Here is a 23,467-nt window from a genome sequence, read left to right on the forward strand (position 1 = left end):
GGACCACTAACCTAGTGATGGCACTACCCACACTGGGCTGGACCCTCCCCCATCAAACACTAAGAAAATATCATACAGGCTTGCCTGTAGCCTGATCTTATGGGGGGCTTTTCTCAAATGATAGTCCCTCTTCCCAAATGACTCTCGCTTGTGTCAAGTAGACAAAAGACTAGCCAGGACATCTGTGGTGTCAGTGAAACAGTGCGTGGCTTCCAGGAGGAGCTCGGATTCCCCTGCCAGCTTTGAGCCAGGTCAGGAGGACCGCAGAGAGCCAGGGCTGCTTTGTGCTCTCATGGACGAGCCCCCCGCCCTTCTCAGAGTTTTCACAGACTGCCCTAGACTCCAGCTTCATACATCAGCTCGATTTATAAAGTGCTAGATTTATAGTCTGGCGCTGGGAGCGCTGGGAGGCCCCCCCCCCCCCCGAGGCTTCCCAGAGTCCCCACAACTTCTGCCCTTGGACACCTCATACTGCAGTGACCTCATGAGGTCCTGTCCCTGTGCCTTCCTGGGTCACGTTCTCCTAACTCCATCAGAGGCCAGGTCCTCTTAATTGTTTATTAGTTATCTTTCTCTGTCACTGTCTTCCAGTATGATAGCCACCGACCACACGTGGCCACTTAAATTTAAAAGAGTTGTTTCTGCTCACACATGACTAGGGTTCCCATGTTGGGCAGCTGCAGTCTGCAATACATGCCATGTTAACAGCCTGTGCCTCAAATTCCAGGCCCAGGCCAGTGGTTATCCTGGTCGCTTGTCCAAGAGGAGGGACAGCAGCTGTCACCCTGCTAGGGTGGCGTCACTGGACTGTAAGGAAGCTCAGGGAGGCACAAATAGTGACCCTGGGTGGCCTTCCTGTCACACACTGCCCTTAGCTGGCTGTCCTGGGAGCTGTGATGGCTGAGAGGAGGCCAGTGCGTCCGAATACTTCTTGTTAGAATTCTCGTTCCAGGGTCGAAAAGAGTTGATGGGGGAGGTCTTGGCAGCCTTGGGGAGGAGACTAGCAAACGCCTGCAGCCACAGTGGAGACAATCAGTGGCACGGCTCCCACTACACACATGCATGTGCGCACGCACACACACACACACACACACACACACACACACACACACACACACACACACACACGCACACACACACACCAGTGATTTCTTTGTGAGGTGTGCTGAGCTCTGGTTCTGAGCACAGTCCAACTCAGGTCTTCAGGAGTTCAGCAGATCTCACAGAGGCCTTCTGTGGAGAGACCACGGATTCTGGAGGCTGAGGGAAAGGGGAGGGCAGAGGCTGCTTAGCCAAGATGGCTGAGAGTTGGGTGGACTCAGGCCGTTTCAGACAGCAGGGCCCTGAATCCACTTCTCTTCTGATGTCCAGATAAAGGCGGTTGAGCTCGGGAGCTGCTATGGAACTGTGGGTTCCGTTAGTGTCCTCGTCCTCCAGAGCCAGGAATATTTTGATCGTGTAGTGTCTTGAGTCCCTCTGCCCTCCACCAGCCCACAGCACATTCCTGTGCCTTCAGAGAGGCCTTGAGGCTGGGGGACACCTGCCCGGAGCCAGGCCTAAGTAATAACATCCACAGATGGGAGGAAGTCCACCCGGTTCTGTGACCCCATCCCTGTTCCTGCCCAGAAGGGACTAGGTCCTGTGTGTTTCAGGAGAGTCAGTGGAGCTCAGTCTGCTGACTGACTCCAGGCCTCCTGAACCCACAGAAGCTAGCCAGGCAGCCCAGAGAAGGTGGATCCACTCAGGAAGATGGCCTTATTGTCCTGGACTGCCCCTGTGCCCTGGCTGGGTCCTCACAGACTCTGTACCTTTATGATCTCAGGATGCCCTAGGCAGCCAGCTGTGGCTTCAACCAGTGAGGCCTGGATATCTTGGTCAGAGGCCAGAGGGTAGGGGGATGATCCAGCCCCAGCACCGTCCTGAATGTGCAGCTTCATGCCGACCACCTGGGGGCGCCGTTAGTCAAACTATTGTAAAATCCGGAATGTTACCGTGCGCCGCATGGCTCCTCCCACCTGCCCTGGTTTCACATAATTCCCTGCCCCCTTTCATTCTTATAACTACTTTGTAAATCTTGTACACTGTGCTCCAGGACCCGATCTTAAACTCCAGTGTCACTAAGACACAGTGGCATTCAGGTGGGATGAGACATTTCACACACTGAGAAACGAAGGGAACATGGCCCACTGGCCAGAGATGTTCCATCTGTGGTGAACATATCCTGTGACCCTTGGGTCTCGGCTCATCTAACAACTAGCTGCCTCTCCAGGCCCCCACACCCCCTTATGTGCTGATTCCTTACATCCAGGCACCACAGGGGAGCACGTCACACTTGTCCAGCCCTCCACCAACCACTGGAAAGCCAGCATCCACTGGGTTAGACCGTGGGTTCTAAGCGCTGGCTGCGGTACCCCGGCTCTGAGCGCTGGTGGCTGTACCCCGGCTCTGAGCGCTGGCGGCTGTACCCCAGCCCTAACACTCACCTTTGCTGTTTGGTCCTTGAATATTTAACATCCCACATCTCGCTTTCTACTTAGGTGAGCTGTGGGATTAATTTTTCCGGGAGAGATGATGCCAGGGACACCAAAAGGACAGATGATGCCAGAGAAAAGATTCCCAACAAGTCCATGTTGTCAATCAATGCAATGAATTGATGGGGCCTTCCTGTAGGCACATGGGTTACCCCAAAAGAGTTGCATCATGGAAAAGGCGCAATCTCCCAAAACCATGTGAAACTGGGACAGGATGATGGGCAGTGAGGGTGTGGGGCGGCAGGTAGGAGGGAGGGAGTGCCGAGAATCTCAGGTGAGAGTCTAGAGTTCCCCCACCCCCTCTGTCTATGGGGGCATAGCAGGCCTGACCTTGTGAGGGTCTCTTGTGGGTACTCACAGATGCTCTGACCTACAGAGGGAGGCAGCCATACCATGGCTGGAGGACAGTGTTCTATATAGTGAGTCTTATGCAGCTCTGATGGGGCCTCCCTCACTGATGTCAGAGGGCTTGGGATGTTGGACCTTTGCTGCCCCCAAACCAATGTGGGATGAAGGAAGTCTTCCTACCGCCCCTGCTGAGTCTAATGAGAAGATCCAGCTGGGCTAGGTCTTGGGGGAAATGTGAAGCCGGGAGTTTACTTCTATCACAGGACAGAGCCTGGCCCTGTGCCTGTCATTCTATGATCGCTGTTCCTACCCAGTGGTCAGACATCAGGCCTGCAAAACCAGAGCAGCAGCGAACTTAGAGAAGATTCCAGCAAATTCCAAACTCCTGAAACAGTCTTTGTGAGACCACTGGGCCTTTTTGTATAAGGTGAGCTCACACTCCTCAAATTTAGCTCAAGTGCCTGCCTGGGAAGCCCCCACCACCACCACCACCATGTTTTAGAGCTGGGAATCACAGTGGGTGTCACTAGCAATGCTGGTGCCTGAACACAGGGAACATCTGAGGCTCCCTCATGCTGCCTCCTCCAGTTCTCCACTCTTAGAGAAACCAGCCATGCCATCTCTCAAGGCCCAGGAAACCTCCCTGCAGGATCACAGGGGAACCGCCACCCTCCTGGGGCCAACTGCAGGGCCTGGCTTGCTGGGAATGCAGGCAAGGAGACCTGTGATGATGGGACCACCTCCAGCTGTGATGATGGGACCACCTCCAGCTGTGCCTCCTCTTCTGTAGATCAGTGTTGCCTGGCATGGGAGGGAGGGGATGTTAGCAGCAGGAGGAGGTGCCTCAGTCCACATGGAGAGACACAAGATAGCGCTGTGGCTGGGAACCAGCTGAGTACGCCCTGGGGCTGGAGGCTACCAGGGATGGTGAGGAGAAAGGGACTGCTTCATCCCAAGATTTCCTACAGTGAGTGTGACTCTGGGAGGCAGCCATAGTGTCCTAGTGACCTAGTATGGCAGATCCTTGTCTGGGCTCTGTGACAACGGGCAAAAAATGTAACCTTCCTGTGCCCGACAAGGTAGCGCCCACCCTCACAGAGTCACCATGAGGCCTTCATAAAGAACTGTGGTGGTGTTAGTCTCACACTTGGCCCATAGCCACACAGAAAGTCAGAAGGTCCTCACCCAGAAAGAGGGGCCTGGCCCTGGCTGGCAGGAATCGTGATGGGGCCAACTGCCCGGGAGTCCTCTGTGCCCAGACTGTGAGCTGCTGGGCAGCAGAATGAGAACACAGCTGCCTTCCCACCCTCGGTTGTCAAGGCATAAACCAGTCATCGTGGGCAGACCATCCAGAAGCACAGCTTGCAATGTGGCCCGTCCTCCTAGTGTGTGTGTTTAATCCTTGGTGTCTGTGGTAGTTTGAAGTAGAATGGCCCTCATCGGCTCGTAGGTTTGAATGCTTGGTCATCAGGGACTGGCACTATTGGACAGGATTAGGAGATGTGGACATGTTGGAGGAAGTGTGCCACTGGGGGAGGGCTTTGAGGTTTCAAAAGCCCAAGCCAGGCCCAGTGTCTCTCTCTCTCTCTCTTCCTGCTTCCTATGGATCCAGATGTAGTACTCCACATCTGCCTGCACGCCACCATGCTCTCCTCCATGATGATAATGAACTCAACCTCTGAAACTATAAGCAAGTCCCAATTAAATGTTTTCCTTTATAAGAGTTGCTGTGGTCATGGTGTCCCTTCACAGCAATAAAACACCGACTAAGACCGAAGTTGGTACCAGGGAGCTGGGTATTGCTATGACAGGCCTGGCCATGCATGTTGGCGGAATGTGGACTTTGGGACTTTGGACTAGGAAAGCATTTGAATGCTTTTGAGGTTTAATGGGCCATGCTAGGAGGAGCGTGAAAGACAGTGGGGCTGAGAGCAGTGTAGATTATGATGGCCTGGCTCAAAAGGTTTCAGAGAAGAATCTTAGTAAGTGGCCTAGAGACTGTTCTTGGGATATTTTGGTGAAGAATGTGGCTGATCTCTGCCCTTGTCCAAAAAATCTGCCTAAGGCTAAATTGAAGAGTTTGAATTAATGGCACTGGCAGAGATTTCAAGATGGCCTAACATTGACTGTGTTGTGTGGTTATTAGTGGCCAATCTTAAGCAGCTTTATAAAGAAAAGGAGCAAGCCAGTAAGCGCACCCCTCCATGGCCTCTGCGTCAGCTCCTGCCTCCAGGTTCCTGCCCTGCTTGAGTTCCTGTCCTGACTTCCTTTGATGATGAACAAAGTGTAAGCCAAATAAACCCTTTCCTCCCCAACTTTCTTTGGGTCATGGTATTTCACCACAGCAACAGAAACCCTAACTAAGACAGTATTTCATATGTAATACTCTTTTTTTTTTCACTCAAATGGTCTCGTGTGATATCCGTGTTCATATTACAGGATTTTAGAAAAATCCAGGTGTTTGGTTTGAGTGAATGAAGCCATGCCCACGGCACCTGGCATAGGAACAGAGCTTCACAGGTGGAGGACGAGGGACATGCTGTGCTGTGTGTGGCCATCGGCAAGTGTTTTGCTTGCTTGGGCATTTGGGCGGATGCAGTCAGGAGCTGGCAAGCCGGGTGTAGGCTCTCAAGCTTCTACGTTAGGCTGGGGAGGGCCAGTGCCCCTGAGATGCTTTGCGGAAGTTTGTTCCTGAAGAGGATATTCTGGCTTCAGAACTCGCTAGGGCCTCACGTCTAGGTCCTGTTGTGGAATTGTGAAGGGGTGTCTTTATGTGTGCATGCACATATATGTGAGCGTATTGGATGCATGTGTACACGTTTGTGTATGGACATGTGCAAATGCACATGTATGTGTATGCGCAGGTCAGAGGTCAACATCCAATGTCTTCCTCAATCTCCAGCTTACTTTTTTGTGTCAGGGTCGCTCCCCAAATCTGGAGCTCACTGATTTGGCCTGATTGGCTGGCCAGTGAGCCCCAGAGATCCTATCTCAGGCTCCCCCCATTCTAAACTTACAAGTGTGCACAGCCATGCCAGCTTTTTCTTATGTGGGTGCTTGGACTCCAAGCACAGGCCTTCATACCGCACGGCAAGCAAACTTACCTCCTGGTCATCTCGCCAGCTCCTCCAGGAAGGGGTTCCATGAGAAACATGGAGAGACTGGAGAAAGAGGCTGTGATTCCTCCACAAAATTGCTTCAGAAAAGAAGGGGGGAAACTGAGTCAGGCTGTGGTGCTCTGTGAAATGGTGACCCCAGCCATAGAGCTCCCCTTTTCCTGGGTTTGCATGTCAGGGGCCCCAGCAGGCTCCCGTGTTTGTAGAAGAGGACCCAGAGGTGGTCACGGTGAGTCACAGACGGGCAGTGTCTCGCCTCATGTGCCCCCCTGGGTGTGGGCTGCTGTCAGGAAGCCCTTTGTGCGCCACGGGTTTGGAACTGGAAGCACGCAGCTGGACTGTTTGTGTGTGTGGTGACAACCCATTGTTCCCGGCCCTCTTTTCTCTGTCACTCTGGGAAGGGTCAGGCTTGGATGACTGACTCGGAGCTACAGTGGCAGCCCCAACACATTCCCCTGTGGCAGAGGAGGGAGGCGGGAGGTGGGCTCCCATCAGCCCAGCTGTCCTGTGGCCTCAGGGCTTCTGTGATTGTGCGTGAATCTCATGCATCATAGAGAAATGGCCTGTAACCTTGAGGGGATGGTCAGGGACCCATCACCCTGGCATCGTCAGTGGTCTGTACTGCAGGTGGCCACTACAATGCTGTCACCTCCCTGCCTGTTTTCGGGCTGCGCTGTAGACCACATGGTACAGGCCAGGCCAGGCTAGCTGGATTCACCCACCAACCATTAAGCACTACAGTGAAGCCCTGTGTAGGACCACTCAGAAGCCCCCATACAACCTTAGGGTATAGGGCGCCTGTATTGCCCAGGCCAGAGAAGGACAGGAGGTCTGTTCTGTCTCCACTGCTCCAGGCACTGGCCCAGCAGAACCAGCTGGGCAGGTGGGTTGGTCTGTAATTCTGTTGAGCCACCAGCAGCAGAGGGGAGAGAGCTTACTTGGATATGGGCCTTTTATCAGGAGCGTTTTTGCATGTCATTGAACTCATGGAGCCAGCCCTTCATCCCCCTGGTGTGCCGGATGCTCAGCAGCACGCTAGCAACTGTGGGCTTTGCACACCACTGCCACGTTACTTCCTGGGACTCAGGGTGGTCTATTAATGGAGCTGCAGCATGCGGAGTTTTGCCGACTGCATAATTTATAGTGCGCTGTGGAGTTCTGACTTTCCCTTAAGTACGGAAATGGCTTGCTGGGGAGATACGTTCGTAGATTCGGAAATCAGGCCCTCGGAGGAGCCAGTGCCTCCACCAGCCCGTCTCGTTCCGTTCTGCTGAGGATTGGCTGGGAGCAGTGGCTGCTGGCACTGCACAATTGGCTTGGATGTGAAATTACCCAACAGAAGCAGGCCTCCCACTTCCTCCACTTCCACCCCATGACTCAGGCTTCTGCCGCCAGGCTGAGCGGAGAGGCTCAGGGCATGCTACACCGCTGCACGATGCTGCCCTGCCTTCATCACAGATGTCGCTGCTGCGGAGGGCGAGAGCTCATGCCTCACACCCCACAGACACCAGGGAGCCCCCCCAAGCCTTGGAGATTCTCACCCCAAATTGTGATGTCATCAGGAGCCATTTTTTAATGTGGATGAGCACCGGACCTCAGATGCTAGGACTTACGTGACGTATGGGGTCCTGAAGCTTGTTCTGGGCTGGTTTGTGTGGCTGTCCGTGCACACAAAAAAAGAAGTGGCTTGGCCCTTGCAGTGCAGTGAGATGTCACTCTGTTCCAGGAGGAGGGGCTCCTGCTGCTCTGTGAATTGACGCTCAGAAATAAACAACATACCGAAAATATCTGTTCTCCTCTACACAGAAGAAAGTCCTGGGATTACAGGGTGGGGCTGCTCGGGCCTTCGGAAGCCTGCTCCCCTGCCAAGACCTCTCTCTGGCATGCACTCTGGCTTGTGGTGCAGAGATGGCATGGGATGGTGGGGTCACCGAGGTACGTGGAAGTCAGGTTGGCCGCCAGCACATGCTGACTGCAAGTGTCTCTCCCTGTTTCAGTTTGCAAGATGCTGGCATTGGATTCATCTTGGTCATAGACCGAAGGCAGGACAAATGGACCTCCGTGAAGGCATCGGTCCTGCGAATAGCCGTGAGTACCTCGTAGAGCTCTCCACACTCCTGGAGGGCGGCAGCTCACTGCTTTTCTTTCTAGTCTGGGTGGAAGGTGGGGGGTTAAGGTGGCTAGCAGGGGACCTGGGGGTGGGGGTAGGCTGAGCCATGCCTGGCCCAGAGGGACTCCTGATCTCTGGGTATGTTCATTTCCCCAGGTGGTCATTCATAGGGTCTGTTGTGGTTTTCTCAATAATGGATCACAGGAGTTTTGAGCGGAAAAGTTCTGAGCACGTCAGGCTTTAGGCTAGAAGTTGGATATTGAGTCCACTTATTGTTGCTAAGCAACCTTAACCATTCCACGTTGGGTTGTTTGTCTGACATTAGTCCTGAGATGGGTTGGTCCTTGTGACGAAGCCCTCATAGCGTACAGAGACCCTTACTTTCAAGGACTGGCTGCAGCCCCCGCAGCTGTAAAGTCGCAGGACTTGCTGGCATTTTCAGGCTGCAATTATCATTTCGGAACAGCAAGACGGAGGCAACAGGAATCTTCCTTCAGCAGCTGTTCCCCACCCACCCACAGACTTAACACAGGCCACTTCTTCCGAGATGAGTTCACCCACACTGGCCGTCCCCACCTGTCACCCACAGCTTCATGAAGGACCCCAAGTTTGGTTGTCCACCAGCACTGTGGCTCTGGGCTGGGACTGTTTAGCTGCTCCTAAGGTCTCTGGGCAACCGACCCCATGGTTTCAGGTTCTTCTGGCCTCCTGTTCTGGGTCAGGAATTCTTGGGTCGGCCCCCCTGGGGACTGCCGTGCTGAGGGTTGGGTGCCACAAGAAACCCATTCCTCTATAAGAAAAATTAAAGGCTCTGTGTCTACTGTGATTCTCGCAGCCTACAGTCCAGGTGCAAGCCCTCACTGAGCATCATCCTGTAAGCACCTGGTGCGCTTCTGCAGGGGTGCCTAGGAGTGAGCAAGCTCCCATCTCCCTTGTCCCTACCTAGTCTTCCTGTCATCATTGATGTGAAATAAGAAGAACACCCAGTGCAGGAGGGGAACAAGGGGGTGGGGGCGGTCTCACAAGATACAGGGCTTCTGGTGTCCCATCAACTGTAAACAGACATGTATCCACACCAGCATTTCCAGGTGTATAGATTTGTACGGGATGCTGTGACAGGCTTCTCCACGTCCAGCAGCAGGGCCCAGGCCAACCTGTTGCCGGGACAGGCTCTTTGGAGTGGAGCGGTGTCCTGGGCTGACACCACGAGGCTCCTATCCACCCCGGCATCGCGGGGGCATCCTCCCCCTCCCCCCAGCTCTTCCGTCTGTGCACAGAAGCCAGTGTGGGTGGCGGGAGCCAGGATGACCCTGACTTGTCTGTGCCGAGAGCAGGCCCTCAGAACCTTCATTTACACACTTCTGCTGCACCGTCAGTCCCCAGCAGCCACCGGGGCAACCTCCGTTCCTTGACTCACTCTTGCTCACATCTACTCAGAGCCTAGACTCCCTTCTCCACAGCTCCTGTTTACTTCTTTTACAGAGGTACAGCTGTGCACCTGCGTGGGGCCAGCGTGACCATGGTTTGGGCATACGTACCACATGTACTCACCTGGTCACATGTCTGCCGAGACCATCACAGTGTGAGTGTGAGTGTGTGTGTGTGTGTGTGTGTGTGTGTGTGTGTGTGTGTGTGAAAGAGAGAGTGTGTGTGTGTTTTATTTTATTTTTTTTTTTTGAGACAGGGTTTCTCTGTGTAGCTTTGCGCCTTTCCTGGATCTCGCTCTGTAGACCAGGCTGGCCTCGAACTCACAAAGATCCGCCTGCCTCTGCCTCCCGAGTGCTGGGATTAAAGGCATGCGCCACCACCGCCCGGCGTGTTTTATTTTTTTAAATGACATTCATTTACTTATTTGGGGACACATGTGCTGTGGCACGTGTGTCGAGGTCAGAAGACAATTCTCGGGAATCAGTTTTTCCCTTCTAACATGTGGGTCCTAGGACCCTTCACCCACTGAGCCGTCTGTCTATGTTTTATCCAGTGGGTCACACCAGGTTAGAAGATGTGTTTCCAAATACAAAGTATCTCCCCAGGAAACACAGGAATTACGTTTTAAGACTGGAGCGGTCCTGTGAACCTGTCCCACATGCAGCATGGCGGCTGCATGCACCCTGGTGTAGCCTGGGCTCCTGTTGTCAAGTGTGGATGTTGCTGAGCTTAGAACAAGGTGGACTTCTGAGCAAGCTGGCTTATCTTTAAAACCTGGCTTTGTGAACATGGCTATAAGGAAAGAATTTGACTTTAATTTTGCATTGTCCTTTGTTTTCTGCTGTTATTGCCTGGTTTTGAGACGGGACCTCACACTATAGCAGAGCGTGCTCAAGGATCTTGACCCTCCTGCCTCAGCCTACCAAGCACTGGAATCGTAGGTGCATACCACCATGGTGTGCATTGATTCTTACACTGTAAAACAGGAAGCGTTTCTCCTGTGACTCTTAGCATTTGCTGGTGAGAGTTTGGAAACAGCAGAGGTTGCCGTTCATTCCAGCAAAACTGCCGTGAATCCTCTTTGATCTCTAGCGCTTTCTCATGAGAAGAAATGATCCAGGGTATTAGCTCGTACATACCCAGCAGGTGTTCTGAGGAACTACTGTAGGCCAGGCCTGGGGCAGGCCTGTGAAAATGCAGAGGAAAGTGATCCAGGAGTGTGCAGCCAAGCTGGGAGTGGAGTCCAGCAAGGGAAGGTTGCCACAAGGGTACCGGAAAGGCAGGCAGTGTAGGGAGGTGTTGAGATCCCCCGGTGTGGAGGCAGGATCTGCAAGCCAGCTTGTTGCTGTCCTAGGACTGGGCCCACCTTCCTGTCTGGCTGGGACCCCTGGGGAGGCCCCCTGGAAGGGCTGCTGCGTGTGAGAGAGGACAGCACAGAGGGCAGGGTCAGGCAGAAGGAAGCGGGGGCTGAGCGCGTCTCCAGGAGGAGCTAGAAAGTCTGGGTTATTGCCATGAGGAGGGAAGCAGTCTCAGCCCCTCTAGCCGAAGCCCAGGGAAGGATGGCACACTAGGAAATGAGGCTCCATTCAAGGGGCTCAGCTGTCCTCCTCGGAGCCTCTGGCAAGGGTCACCTGGCAAGGAGGCACAGTATGAGCACAGTGGGATCTATTCCGGGGGTGGGGGCTGGGGCTGCGGAAGTCGTCCAGGCCCTGTCCACACACTGCACGTAGACGTAGTTATGGAGGCAGACCCATACGGCTCCTCCAGGATCCTGGCGGTAGAGTGTGTCCGGAAGCAGCTTTGTGGGCACAACCCCCCAGACCGGGGCTCCTCTGATCACCGGGTTTTCTTGTCCAGGTAGCTTCAGGGAAACTACTGCTTAGCATCAGATACAACCAGCCAGGCCCCCAGGAGGCCATCCAAATAGGCCCACTCAGGGTGCCCCCTCAGGGTGCCACAGAAGCAAGGAGGCTGAAGGGGCTTCTGCCTCCTGCTGCCTGGGTCCCTGCTGAGCCGCACTTACGTAAGCCTCGCGATGACTGCTATTCTTAGCCACCATCTGTGCTACCTCGTGAGTTGGCGTTCCCTGCTTTGGGGTGATCTTTTTCCTTTTTGATGCCTTCAGCTTGCCTTGGAACTAAAAAAAAAAAATAAGAAGAAACTAGAGAAGCCAAAAATCCAGTCTCCCTAAAATCAGACCCCAGTGCTTCCATCCAGAGTATGTGTGTCCATCTGCCCACATGTGTTCATGTTCCAGGTTCCTGGTCTCCATCAGTGAGCAAAGATAGAGACAGCAGCCCCCAAAGCTGGGAGTGCAGGCACCTCCTCACTGCCAAGAGATTGGCCCAAAGTTCTGAGTAGCCATCCTGACAGGGATAAAAAAACACCTGAGCCCTGTCAACGTCTCACCCTCCCTACGATACAGTGTGTGCTTCTCTCTGTGTGTCTCATGGGTGTGTTACCCTCGAGGACATCACCATAGAGTGTACACGTTTATACTCATATAGGTAGCCTCGTTCAAACTAGATCTATGCCCTAACATGTCTCATGCAAGGAAATTGATTGTGTGTCTGTGTGTGTGTGAACCTGTGTGTGAGAGAGAATGTATGTATGTATAAGTGTGTATGTGTGAACCTGTGTGTGAGAGAGAATGTATGTATGTATAAGTGTGTATGTGTGAACCTGTGTGTGAGAGAGAATGTATGTATGTATAAGTGAGTGAGGAGACCGGAGTTCAAGGTCAAGTGTCCCCTTCAATTACTTTTCCACCTTATTCTTTGAGACAAAGTCTCTCACTGAACCTGGGACTCTGATCCAGCTAGACCGGCTTGCAGCAAGTCCCAGGGGTCCTCCTGTTTCCAATTCCCTGGTGCTGGGGTTACAGGTACAGACTCCCATATCCCATGGACTACCGTGCCCCCTCCTTTTATGTGAGTTCTGAGGGATTGAAGTCAGGGCCCGCATTTGCATAGCAAATAATTTTCTAACTGAGTTATCTCCTCAGCCTCCAAGAAAATGCAATTGAAAGTATTGCTCAGTCTGCCTAGGGGTAGAACTTTTTGTTGCTGTTGTTGTTCTGGGACTGATGTAGTCTGTGCAGAGCAATCTAAAACTTACGTCTGAGGAGGGACCTGGGCTCTCAGGTTATCCAGCCAACAGTCACGTTTGCTGCTCTAAGGGTTATCCTTGATCCCTGTCCTGCTCCGGTCACCAGGGCTGCAAGGTCAAGTGGCCACCAGAGGTCAGAAGCGTCATGGAGGGAGAAGGGGAGGTAGCACTGGAGGACTGGCAGCCACAGGTGTCTGAGAGGTGGCCAGGGGTGTTTTCCCAGCCGAGCAGATGGACTTCCCGTGGGCCATTATGCCAGGGTGCAGGCCAGAGACGGAGGCCAGTCAGTGAACCCCAGAAGTTGGGCAGAGCTAAGACCACTTAGGGAGAGTAGGTCATGTGATCAGTTCCCTTACTGGGTAGAGAAGCTGACATGGATGGTGAGGAGCCATGTGGCACATGGAGATGTGTGCACCCCAAGCTGACCAAGTGAACACAGCCCCTGTGAGTCTGTGTGGAAGGCTGGGGACCAGTTGCTGATAATCACCCAGGCACCCACTGCTCCCTTGAAATGCTCCCGTTTCCCATACCAAGAGGCCAGGATGGCTCGGGACGGGCAGCCTAGGCCTCCCTGTCCCTGGAGTCTGAGCTCTCCCTGCAGTGGGGTTCCAGTAAACAACTGGGTAGAGATGATTCTTACAGAATATTCCAGAAGGAAAATGGGCACAGCCTCAGGGTGTCTATTTAAACAATTGCCCTCCATTCGGTGATCACACTTTCCTACTTGTTTTTATTATTTTTTTCTTAATGATGTTGAGCAGTCCTAATATTTAGGGGGGAAGTTCTCGTGTGTGTGTGTAAATACTGGAACTGGTTCATGGTTTGTTTTGTTTTTTGGTTTTTTTTTTTGACAAATCCTGGAGCAGTTTAGATGAGGAGGTGGATTCTAGCTCACAGTTTCCGAGGGTCTGGCCTGTGGTCTGGTGGCAGGACAGACTCCACAGGGAGGGACGTGTCAGGGGACGGTATCCGCTCACAGAGGCCAGGAGACCAAGAGAAGTGAAAGACCGCAGTCAGGGACAGAATGCACCTGTCAAAGGCACACCCTCAGGACACATCCCGCGGCCGCCTCCCCCACTTCCGTCTCTGGATAGGCAGTGCCTTTAATCAACCGATGAGTTAACTACTGAGCCTGATCTAACCCTCTCTGGGGACTCAGACTCACCAGAGGGAGGTTCTTCCCTAGTGCCTGGATGCCACAGGCCAGCCCAGCTGGCCATCACAGACATTCTTGCCACCATTGAGACTTTGCCCATGCGCCCATGTGTGCCCATGTACCCATGTGTGTGCACGTATATATATGTAGATATGCACACACACAGCCAGACTTGTACACTTTCACATATACAACAGAAACATGCACGTAGAGACATGTGCACAGACATGCATCATGTGTGTACCTAGACATATGTACAGGTATATGTATAGATAAGCATGCATGCATATACATAGAGAGGCACACTTGCACATGTACACAAAGATACATGCATAAAGAGATATGCACACAGGTGCACACATGCATGTGCACATGGATGCATACAGACACATGAGGAGGTCTGTGTGCACACACATTAGTTCATGAACACTTATGTACCCACATATGTACACAGATCCACATACACTCATATATGGGTACACTTGCACACACAGACATGTGCCTAGATATACACCCCAACACATACATACAGATATAAACACACATGCACCAAGGTACATACATGAGTGTACCACACACACAACTGTGGCAGTAAAAATGGTCTGTAAACGCGGGGACATACTATTGAAACACTCTATTTCCTAACAAACTCTGTTTTCAGATCCCCCCATCTCCCAGAAACACTTTTTATATCTTCTGCTAAGATCCAAGGTCAGTGACGGGGAGGGCAGCAGCCATTTCATCCTTTGGTTTGCGTTTTGCTTTAAGTCTTGTGATGGTGACTCTTGAGTCGGCGGAAGCCGGGACTTTGTGGAAACCCTCAATTGGGTTTCTTTGCCTCCAGCTTCCGCTGGTCACCACAGCAGGAACCTCTGTAGTTGGTTACAGGGCACTCACGTGTCCATCAGGTCCAATCCCCGACTTCCCCTCCAGAAGATGTCTCTTCTGTTTGCGATGAGCATGTCATGTCACCTGTGGCGATGCTTTGGGGCCAACCAGCAGCTTGTTCCTCGATACTCTCCCTGCTTGTGTTTGCAGCCACAGGGATTCCTGGACTCCCACCCAAGTTGAGGGTGTACTGGGGTACTTTCGTGAATGTTCTCCCTGTGTGGCCCTGTGCCAGGTGGTGCTGTGTCCCCACCTGCCCCTCCAGGTTCCCACTCAACCTGCACCCACGTCTCTGCAGCTGTGATTGGATGACTCTTTACTCTCGGCCTGGAAGGCGGGTGTAGACTCCATCACCACTGAGAGAAAAACGGGACTACAAACGGACCAGAATAGTGTATAAAACCCTCCCGGCTCCCAGTGTGAGCTCTATAGTCACGTTGCCCCCCACAGGGGAGATGTGACAAGAGCCAGCTGGAGCTTCTAGACAGCAGAGCAGAAAGAACAGGTGCAGGCACCCGCCTGAGGTGGGGTGGGGACAGGAGAGTCAGCTGCTTCTCTGACAGTATCGTATTGTCCCATTTTCCTAATGGCTCCCAACACAGCGTCTCCCGAGTTTGTGTAGTAGGATCCATATGTGTTTGTTTTCCTAGGTCTGACTGATGTCAAGTCTGTGAGGATGTGCTGCATGTCACTTGTGGGATGCACAGCTGGGTGGGATGTCAGTGCAGATCCACCCTGAGGCCTCAGTCCTGGGAGGCCGTGGGGTTTATTAACACTGGTCTCATGCATGCTCCTTTGGCTGGCATCTGTGAAACCTCATCATAGGCTCCACAGCCAGTGTTTAGCTTTGCAAAAGGAACCTCTGACTCAGAGCCAGGGTCTTCTGACTGGTAAACACCGAGATTCAAACTCTGATATGTTCATATTAACGTGTGTTTGCTGGATGCGATCACTCTGATATGTTCATATTAACGTGTGTTTGCTGGATGCGATCAGACAAGAGAGGTTGGCCAGGTGCCAGCTGCCCTATTTACTACTAAGTATAGAACAGCAGGCTGGGCACACCTCAGTGCACAAGAGAAAGTGAGTGATGTTTTACGTCAGATAAAAACCTACTGTCAATTTACAATTCACAATTATTGAGTATGGTACAAAATACCAATATCCAATTCTCATCTGCCTAACCCTGTTCTAGAAATGAAGGTTTTATGTTAGCCTTTTTCCAGCTTTGAACACAGATGGTTGACTCTGCAGCAGAGAATATTCACTTTGCCGTTGTTTTCACTCATGATGGATGCTTGTGCACATCCTTAGAACCTCCCACATGGCTTCCGTTTATTTTATTTTTTATACAGCTATTTAATATGTAAAGTCAATAGCTTAACAGAAACTAAAGCAGCTTAAGGAAGAGAAAGTAGCTGCTTGTGAGCCTGGAGGTCACCTCCGGCCAGTGGCAGGGCCCCTCACCCCAGGAGCCCTGTACCTATCAGGAATGCACAGGTGTTGTCTATCTTTTAGGGTCCGATCATTAGCCTGCCCTCCGGAGTCAGTCTTCTGGGAGGTGTGGGTCTGGGTGACAAAGCTAAATGAAGTTTAGAAAAATGTGACTCATTGTCACCTCGAGGAAAGCTGCCGGCCCTGACAGTGTCGCCTTAAATAGTGGTGTCCGATTTCACCCAGAGGACAAGTCTGGAGGTCCTTGTGTTCAGTAGCCCAGAATCTGCCCTCAGCTTCTGCCTTTGCAGGGCTGCATTCTGTCCTTGGTCTGGGCGCTCACCCTCTCCCAGGGCACCAGAGACGAAGCCTGATCACTGGCATTGCGCATTCATAACTCTCTCCTGAGGGAGCAGCTGGTGCGTGCCTGCACGGTATAGGAAGGTCATGGACAGAGGCATGTCCCAGCCTCCTTGCCATGGAGGGCAGAGGGAAGCCATGACACCAGGGGAAGGGTATGAATTGGAGGGCACTGTCTACAGAAGGGCCCTCAGAGATTCCTAGCACCCTGCTTCCATATCCACTCAGGAAGAGCTCTGACCAGGCCCCCGTTTCTCAGCGTGCCTGTGACTGAAAAGTGTGACGTCACAGGTGACCTGAACATCACCATGTTGGAGGCCCCGTGAGGACTAAGGACACAGGGTTCAACAGAAGAACATTTTCTTCCAGGGGAAGACCCATGTCCATTTTCCTGAATGGGAGGCCAGCCACAAGCGATGGACACTGATGCACACTGTGCTGGGTGGGAGGTCAGCTGGGGGTGGCAAACATGAGCGTCTAGTACCACATGAGCTGTGACTACTCCCTCCTCACCCAGTGGAATGAGGCAGGCATCGGCTTCACGTCCCATTTGCTGTAACTTATCCACGATCAACCACCTTGCACTAGGCCAAGGAGTAACCAAACACAGGGAACTAACTATTCAAGGGTAGGCATTTGCCTGCGCGTGCCGGGCGAGTTTATATTGATCTTGGGTTCAGGTGCTCCACGAATATGCCTTCTTGCTTCTTTTTTTCTTTAACAAGTCCATCAGTGCCCTGTGGCTGGCATGATGAGGTGCCGTAGATGGAGTGGCTTGAACAACAGAAACTTATTCTCTAGACTAGTCTGAGATCCAGGTGCCTTTCCTGTGGGAAGACCCATGCTCCAAAGGAGTCTACTCTGAGTACTGGGATTTAGAACTCCACACTGGGGGGAGAAGGTCCTCGTTTAACCCCTGACAGCAATGACATGCTTCCGGCTTTTTCTTTCTAAGCAGCGTCCCTGCAGACGCCCACCATCAGCTGCGGCGGCGGCGGCAGGTCCGTTCCACGGCCTGGGCCGCTCACGGCAAACGCCCTTCTTTCTATGTTCTGCAGGCGTCTTTCCCAGCAAACCTGCAGCTCGTCCTTGTTCTCCGGCCCACGGGCTTTTTCCAGAGGACCCTCTCCGACATCGCCTTCAAGTTCAACCGAGATGACTTTAAGATGAAAGTACCCGTGAGTTCGCCCTCGTGCTGTGTCAGCAGAACCCAGCTTAAGTGCGCTCCTGGCGCGTGGTAAACTCTCACGGAGTGACCTCCATTCCGTGGCCATAAGTAAAACCCCACGAGATCTGGTCGGAAGTTACACTTCCCCTGTGTTCTGGTGGCAGAAGCGCTGTGATTTCTTCTTCCCTTGAGCCCTGCCCTGCCCCAACCAGTGGTCCATAAATGCGAGGCCCCGGCCTCAGGCGGGTCCCATGGGATAGCTCCCTCAGAATACTGTAAGTTACCGGATAGTCCTATGCTAGCTCACAGTGAGGGGCACACCCCAGATGTCTCTGGGGAAAGGAGGGCTAGTAAAGAGGACATGGGCATCTTCTGAGTCCATGGACAGAGCTTCGGCTGCCAGCCACACATGTGCTGGACCCTAGCCAGGAACAATCCAGCAGGTAGTCCCTACCTTATCGCCACATCTCCAGCCAGCATGGGTCAACCCTTTCCCATCGTCCCCCGAGAAAAGCCCTAATGCTGCTCTGCTTCCCCTAAAAAGCCAAGGCTCTAAAGCTCCTGAAAGCACACACATACTCCACAGCCAGTGAAGCCTGGCCACGACCTGTGTGGCACCCAGGAGCTGCCAGAGTAGCCCTGTGGGTTCATGCCTTTTTCATAAAGAGAACAGGAACACAGGGGCCATTGCCAGGCTGTGGGACTCGCCTGCAGTGACACTCTTGCTTTTGGAAACGGAAGAATCTGGGCCGGTTGCTATCCACGATGCTGTCTGCTGTGTCTCAGTCTTTTGGGTTTTTTTTTTTTTTTTTTTTTTTTTTTTTTGGTTTTTCGAGACAGGGTTTCTCTGTGTAGCTTTGCGCCTTTCCTGGACCAGGCTGGCCTCGAACTCACAGAGATCCGCCTGCCTCTGCCTCCCGAGTGCTGGGATTAAAGGCGTGCGCCACCACCGCCCGGCTGTGACTCAGTCTTTAGGTGGCATATACCCTCTTTCCCAGCTGTCTAAAGCCTCTGCCCATCCCCCACGACTGCTCCCTGTCCTCTGCTCCAACAGGCTAGAGCCGTTCTCTGAGAAACAGGAACAGTGGAGCCTGGGTTCCTACCCCACCCTGTCCCACCTCCATAACAGCCTTCCTCAAGAACCAGAGTAAAGGCAGGGAAGGATGTTCAACATGGTCCAAGACCTCAAGAGGTGACGGTGACTGTCTGAGAGTCATGCCTTGGTAGATCTGAAAATAACCGGCCCCTAGGTCTGTGGGAAGATACCGCACCCCATATCTTGTGGCATCTCTTCCTGGACAACTCATTAGACCTAGTTAAGGGCACAACCACCCAGGGCAGTAGATCACCCAGCTGGAGGTTCAAGTCCCAATCCGAAACTAGATGTGGGAGTTGTGTCCATGGCTCTTGCCTCCAAATACATGGATACTTGTAGTAACAGTGTGTCCCTTCCCTCTTATGATCAGATGACATCAACACGCTCCAGCAAGTGAGCCACACGAACAACAGCTTCTCTTGCCTCTGAGCATCATGGGAAATAAGGTTGAGGTCATCTATAATAGTGTATGGTCTCTTTTGTAAACTCTTCTGTAGTATTATGTTAAGAGGTGTCAAAAACAGGTTTACAGAAGCTGCCATGGCACCTGCAAGCTCAGACCAATCTTAGATAAATTCCAGAATTACCAAAGGACTTGGCTTTAGTACTCTCCACAGTACTGACCTCAGGCAAGAGAGGTCTCTCGGAGCATCCCTGGGCTCCTAGCCTTCTCTATTGTGTTGGAAAATGTGTAACACACACATGAATGCACACACACACACACACACACACACACACACACACACACACACACACACACACACCAGTATTAAGGTTAAGGAAGGAGGCAGCATGCTTCCTTGGATGACCCAATCCATCTTTGGCTTACTGGCCATGAGCCAAGGTTCTTTGGCAGCTTGTGGAAAAATTTATTAGAAGAACCAAGAGAAAATGGAATAGCTCTGTGAGAACTCTGTTTTCTAGCTCAAACTGAGAATCTGACGCCTTTTTGTCTGCCAGTCATGCCTCGTTCAGGACTTAGCATCCATACCGCTTCTCGGCAGGGTGACTAGTTCCTTGCTGGTGGCCAGCCCACGTGTGGTAGGGTTCCCAGCAACCCTGACTTCTGCCCGGCAGTCGCCAGGAGCATTTTCTCTATTGTAACCACCTGGGTTATCTCCAGATGAGCCCCACTTTAAACTGACTCAGTGTTGAATAATGTATACCGTGGTATCAAATAACATCTGAGCTGAGCCTCTGTCGTTCGCTCTGAGTATCTGTCTGGCCGCTTACAAAGCAAAGTCTATATTTTTACCTAAAACTCAAGGGCAGAATAGCCTTGAAAATGACCAGAGAAAGATGAAGTCAAGCCATGTATGAAAAGGTTGCCTGGCCCCTGTGACCACACAAAGTAGAACCTCTTCGGAATTGTCAGTCAGTCTGATGAGATAGGACCGGCTAAAATGATCCTCACCAGTGCCTAAAAGGGAGTTTGTGGTGTTCTCAGCAGGAGCAAGCAGAAACTGGCTTCTTAGGAAGCAGAGCTCTATTTCCTCATCTTATTTCCTGTCTTCCCCCTGCCAGAGAAGGTACTGACACCCATCGAGTATCTGTGGCAGGCCAGGTACCCTATGCAGGGTTTGTTCCTGTCCCCTGGCCTCACGGGGTCCTCACCATCTCCCAGTGAGATTCATCATAATATTCCCATCGTGTAGACGAGGAAGCCAAGTCAACAGTGTGAATAAGAGGCTTGGCTAGGCCCACCAACCAGAGGGCGGAGCTGGACCCCTTCAAGTCCCAAGTCAACTTGGAGTCCAGGCCAAGCTGCCTGGTGCTAATCCCCTCTCTCTCCCAGGTCATGATGCTGAGCTCAGTGCCAGAGCTACACGGCTACATTGATAAATCCCAGCTGACCGAGGACCTCGGGGGGACCCTGGACTACTGCCACTCCAGGTGGCTGTGCCACCGCACAGTGAGTGGGCCTGGGCGCTGCGGAGCTGTGTTCTCACTAGTTCATAGTTAACCCAGCAGAATTCTTTTTACATGACAACACCGTCTTTTAAAACACATGCTCACTGAAGTTTCTTCCCCAAGAATGAGGAGATGGTCTCAGTAGACCTTAGTCATTGTAAAGAAATAGCATGAGTAATAAGCCAGGCGTGGCTTTCTGGGCTTGGAGAGAAAAAAAAAAAAAAACAAACAATTATCAAGTCCTATGTCGTGGTGGTTTTCGACACTCACGAGTCTCCTAACAAGGAGGTGGAGGCAGAGACCCTGAGCTGAGAATGACCCTGGGTGGCAGGGACATTTGCAGACCCTTCCTGGTATGTCTCTGAAGAAGAAGAAGCATGAGGTTGAGACACTCATGGGAAGGTATTTGCTGGCACACTTGTGTCCACAGGGCTTGGGGGCCACCCTCTCCTCTTTAACAACAGTCATGGTGTCAGCTTTCAGAGCTGCACGCCACGGGCCGTGTGCAGGATTCTGTGACCGGGCTCTCCCTTCTCCCAAGGCAATTGAAAGCTTTGCCCTGATGGTGAAGCAGACGGCCCAGATGCTGCAGACCTTTGGGACCGAGCTGGCTGAAACAGAACTGCCCAACGATGTCCAGTCAACCAGCCTGGTGCTCAGCGTTCACACGGAGAAGAAGGCAAAAGCGAAGGTGAGTGCAGATCAGGGGGCCGGGGTTCGGGGCCGCGAAATGTGATACCTGATGCGAGATGTCAGGTGAGTCACCACAGAAGGAGGGCCAGAAGTCAGCAAGTCAACGAGACTTTTGAGACACTGAGAAGACTGACCATACCCTTTTTCAAAGCCCCCTAAGTGAGTCCTGTTAAAACACATGTGCATCTGTGGGCGGCAACCCTCAGCCCAGAAACCCCGAAGGACTTCAGAGTCTGTGCAAAGCCAAGACCAGAGCAGTTCCTGGTGACTGTGCACTGGGGTGTGGCGGGGATGCGGCAGCTCCAGGGTAACCAGGCAGGACCTCTACCCTGGCTCCTCTCCCCAGTGACTGAAGAAGTCATGGTTGAATTGGCTGCATAAGTACCATTGTGCCACCAGTTTGCATGGCCTTCTAGAACAGAGACACTCTGCGTCACTTGCTGTAGACATCTGTGTTCCTGATGGCTTTGAGACAGCGGGGTCTGTGTGGCTGTAAACCACTGTGTGTCCTAGGATGGTGCTCCATCTCTGCCAGGCACGCCACCCACTCCTTAGAGATGGCCTTCTGCCTGCACAGCATGGCCAGCTGCAGGAGAGGGATGGTTAAAAAGTCTGGTTTCCAGTTACTTTTTGACCTTATCTCCATGCCCTGAGTGACCTGTAACCCTAGCTTTGCCGCAGCAAGCAGGAGTGTGGCACCTTCCTTGCCAGTTTGTGTGTGTGTGTGTGTGTGTGTGTGTGTGTGTGTGTGTGTGTGTGTGTAAATTTAATTCTTTGAGAATCTCACATATGTATACAATACACATATACATTTGACAGTTTCAAGTGCACTGTGTGATCATACAGAAGTACAGTTGGCACCCACAGGGCATAGTGCCCCATCCCAGGCTGTCCCCACGTACTCAGTGTTGAGACCTGAGCCCAGGCAGCTGGCTGCAATCCAAGCTCTGTGTGCACTCTCTCTGCAGGAGGATCTTCAGCTGGCGCTGAAGGAGGGGAATGGCATCCTCGAGAGCCTCAGGGAGCCACTGGCTGAGGGCACTTCCCACAGCGTGAACCAAGACCAGCTGGACAATCAGGCCACCGTGCAGAGGTGAGGCCCACACCCTCCTGCCCTACCTTGCTCTGGCCTGACCTCTGCAGATACGCAGCCATTGTGAAAACACAAGGCTAATAACTAAGGCAACCGTAACAGATCCCAGCAGCTCGCCCTTCTCCCTCTCGGGGCTTGGAGTGGACCCCAGCACCCATGACAAGGGGGTGGGAGTCAAGAACAGTCAGTCTCACAGACAGGAAAATGTTGGGCAAGCAGTAGTAACATAACCCCTTATACTCACGTGGCTCCTACATCCCCAGTGAGTCGTTGTAGGTAGGAGAGCAGCTCAGAGTGTCTGTGGTCCAGCCTTGTTTTAGAGCATGCGTTTTACTCTCACAGTAAAGGGTACTGTCTGTGTTTCTCACTGTCTATATTTCTCCATGTTTATAACAGAGCACAAGGTCAGAGTGTCATCAGTCAATGTCCATTAGTGCCCCCAATGCTTTGGCTCATCTAGAGCCCCACATGTCTCCTGGCATTCTGCCTTCTCCATGCTGCAGGCGAGATGGGTGCCATTCCCACCTACAGGACAGGCTCAGAGCACCTGTATGGATAGAATTTGCCCAGAAACCCAACAGTAGGCAGCCAGGCTCTTGGCTTTCACATGGGTCTCTCCCACATGGACCGTGGCTGAATGTAGAACAGGCATGTTATATTGGGAACATGGGAAAGGCACACAGTAGGAGACCAAGGCTCACTAGCAGATCCAGGCAGATTCACACTGGGGAATTTGTCAGCTCCTCCAAGACTAGGAAAAGGGACAGAATAGGGTGGTGCTGGTTGGTTCTATTTAGAGTCCCTTAGCAAGAAGTCGCCCCACGGCTGAGAGTGAGGTCACAAACACCAGCTCTAGACCTCAGCAGCAGACTGCTGTCCACCCTGCCCAGGGCTGTCAACAGTAAACCCAGTGGCCTTTCATAAACTAACCAATGTGGGACTAGGGAGATGGTACAGTTGATCATGCTTGCCATGCACGTATGAGAACCTGGATTAGGATCCCCAGGAAAATAGCCTGGGTGTAATG

General features: G+C 52.5%; 1 protein-coding gene across 11 annotated transcripts in view; it reads left to right on the forward strand.

Moving 5' to 3' along the window:
* The window catches only part of Mcf2l (MCF.2 cell line derived transforming sequence like), a 106,877-nt gene that overhangs the window by 56,558 nt on the left and 26,852 nt on the right, over positions 1 to 23,467 (forward strand). For all 11 annotated transcript variants that reach the window (XM_052751679.1, XM_052751678.1, XM_052751681.1 and 8 more), the window contains exons 4-8: positions 7,993 to 8,083; positions 17,538 to 17,657; positions 20,539 to 20,655; positions 21,196 to 21,345; positions 22,316 to 22,440. In XM_052751679.1, the coding sequence (XP_052607639.1) occupies positions 7,993 to 8,083; positions 17,538 to 17,657; positions 20,539 to 20,655; positions 21,196 to 21,345; positions 22,316 to 22,440 (603 nt within the window). The remainder of the gene's footprint in view (positions 1 to 7,992; positions 8,084 to 17,537; positions 17,658 to 20,538; positions 20,656 to 21,195; positions 21,346 to 22,315; positions 22,441 to 23,467) is intronic.

This window comes from Peromyscus californicus, unplaced genomic scaffold (assembly GCF_007827085.1).
Source record: "Peromyscus californicus insignis strain IS unplaced genomic scaffold, ASM782708v3 Scaffold_23__1_contigs__length_62951481, whole genome shotgun sequence".
NCBI classification, from domain to species: domain Eukaryota; kingdom Metazoa; phylum Chordata; class Mammalia; order Rodentia; family Cricetidae; genus Peromyscus; species Peromyscus californicus.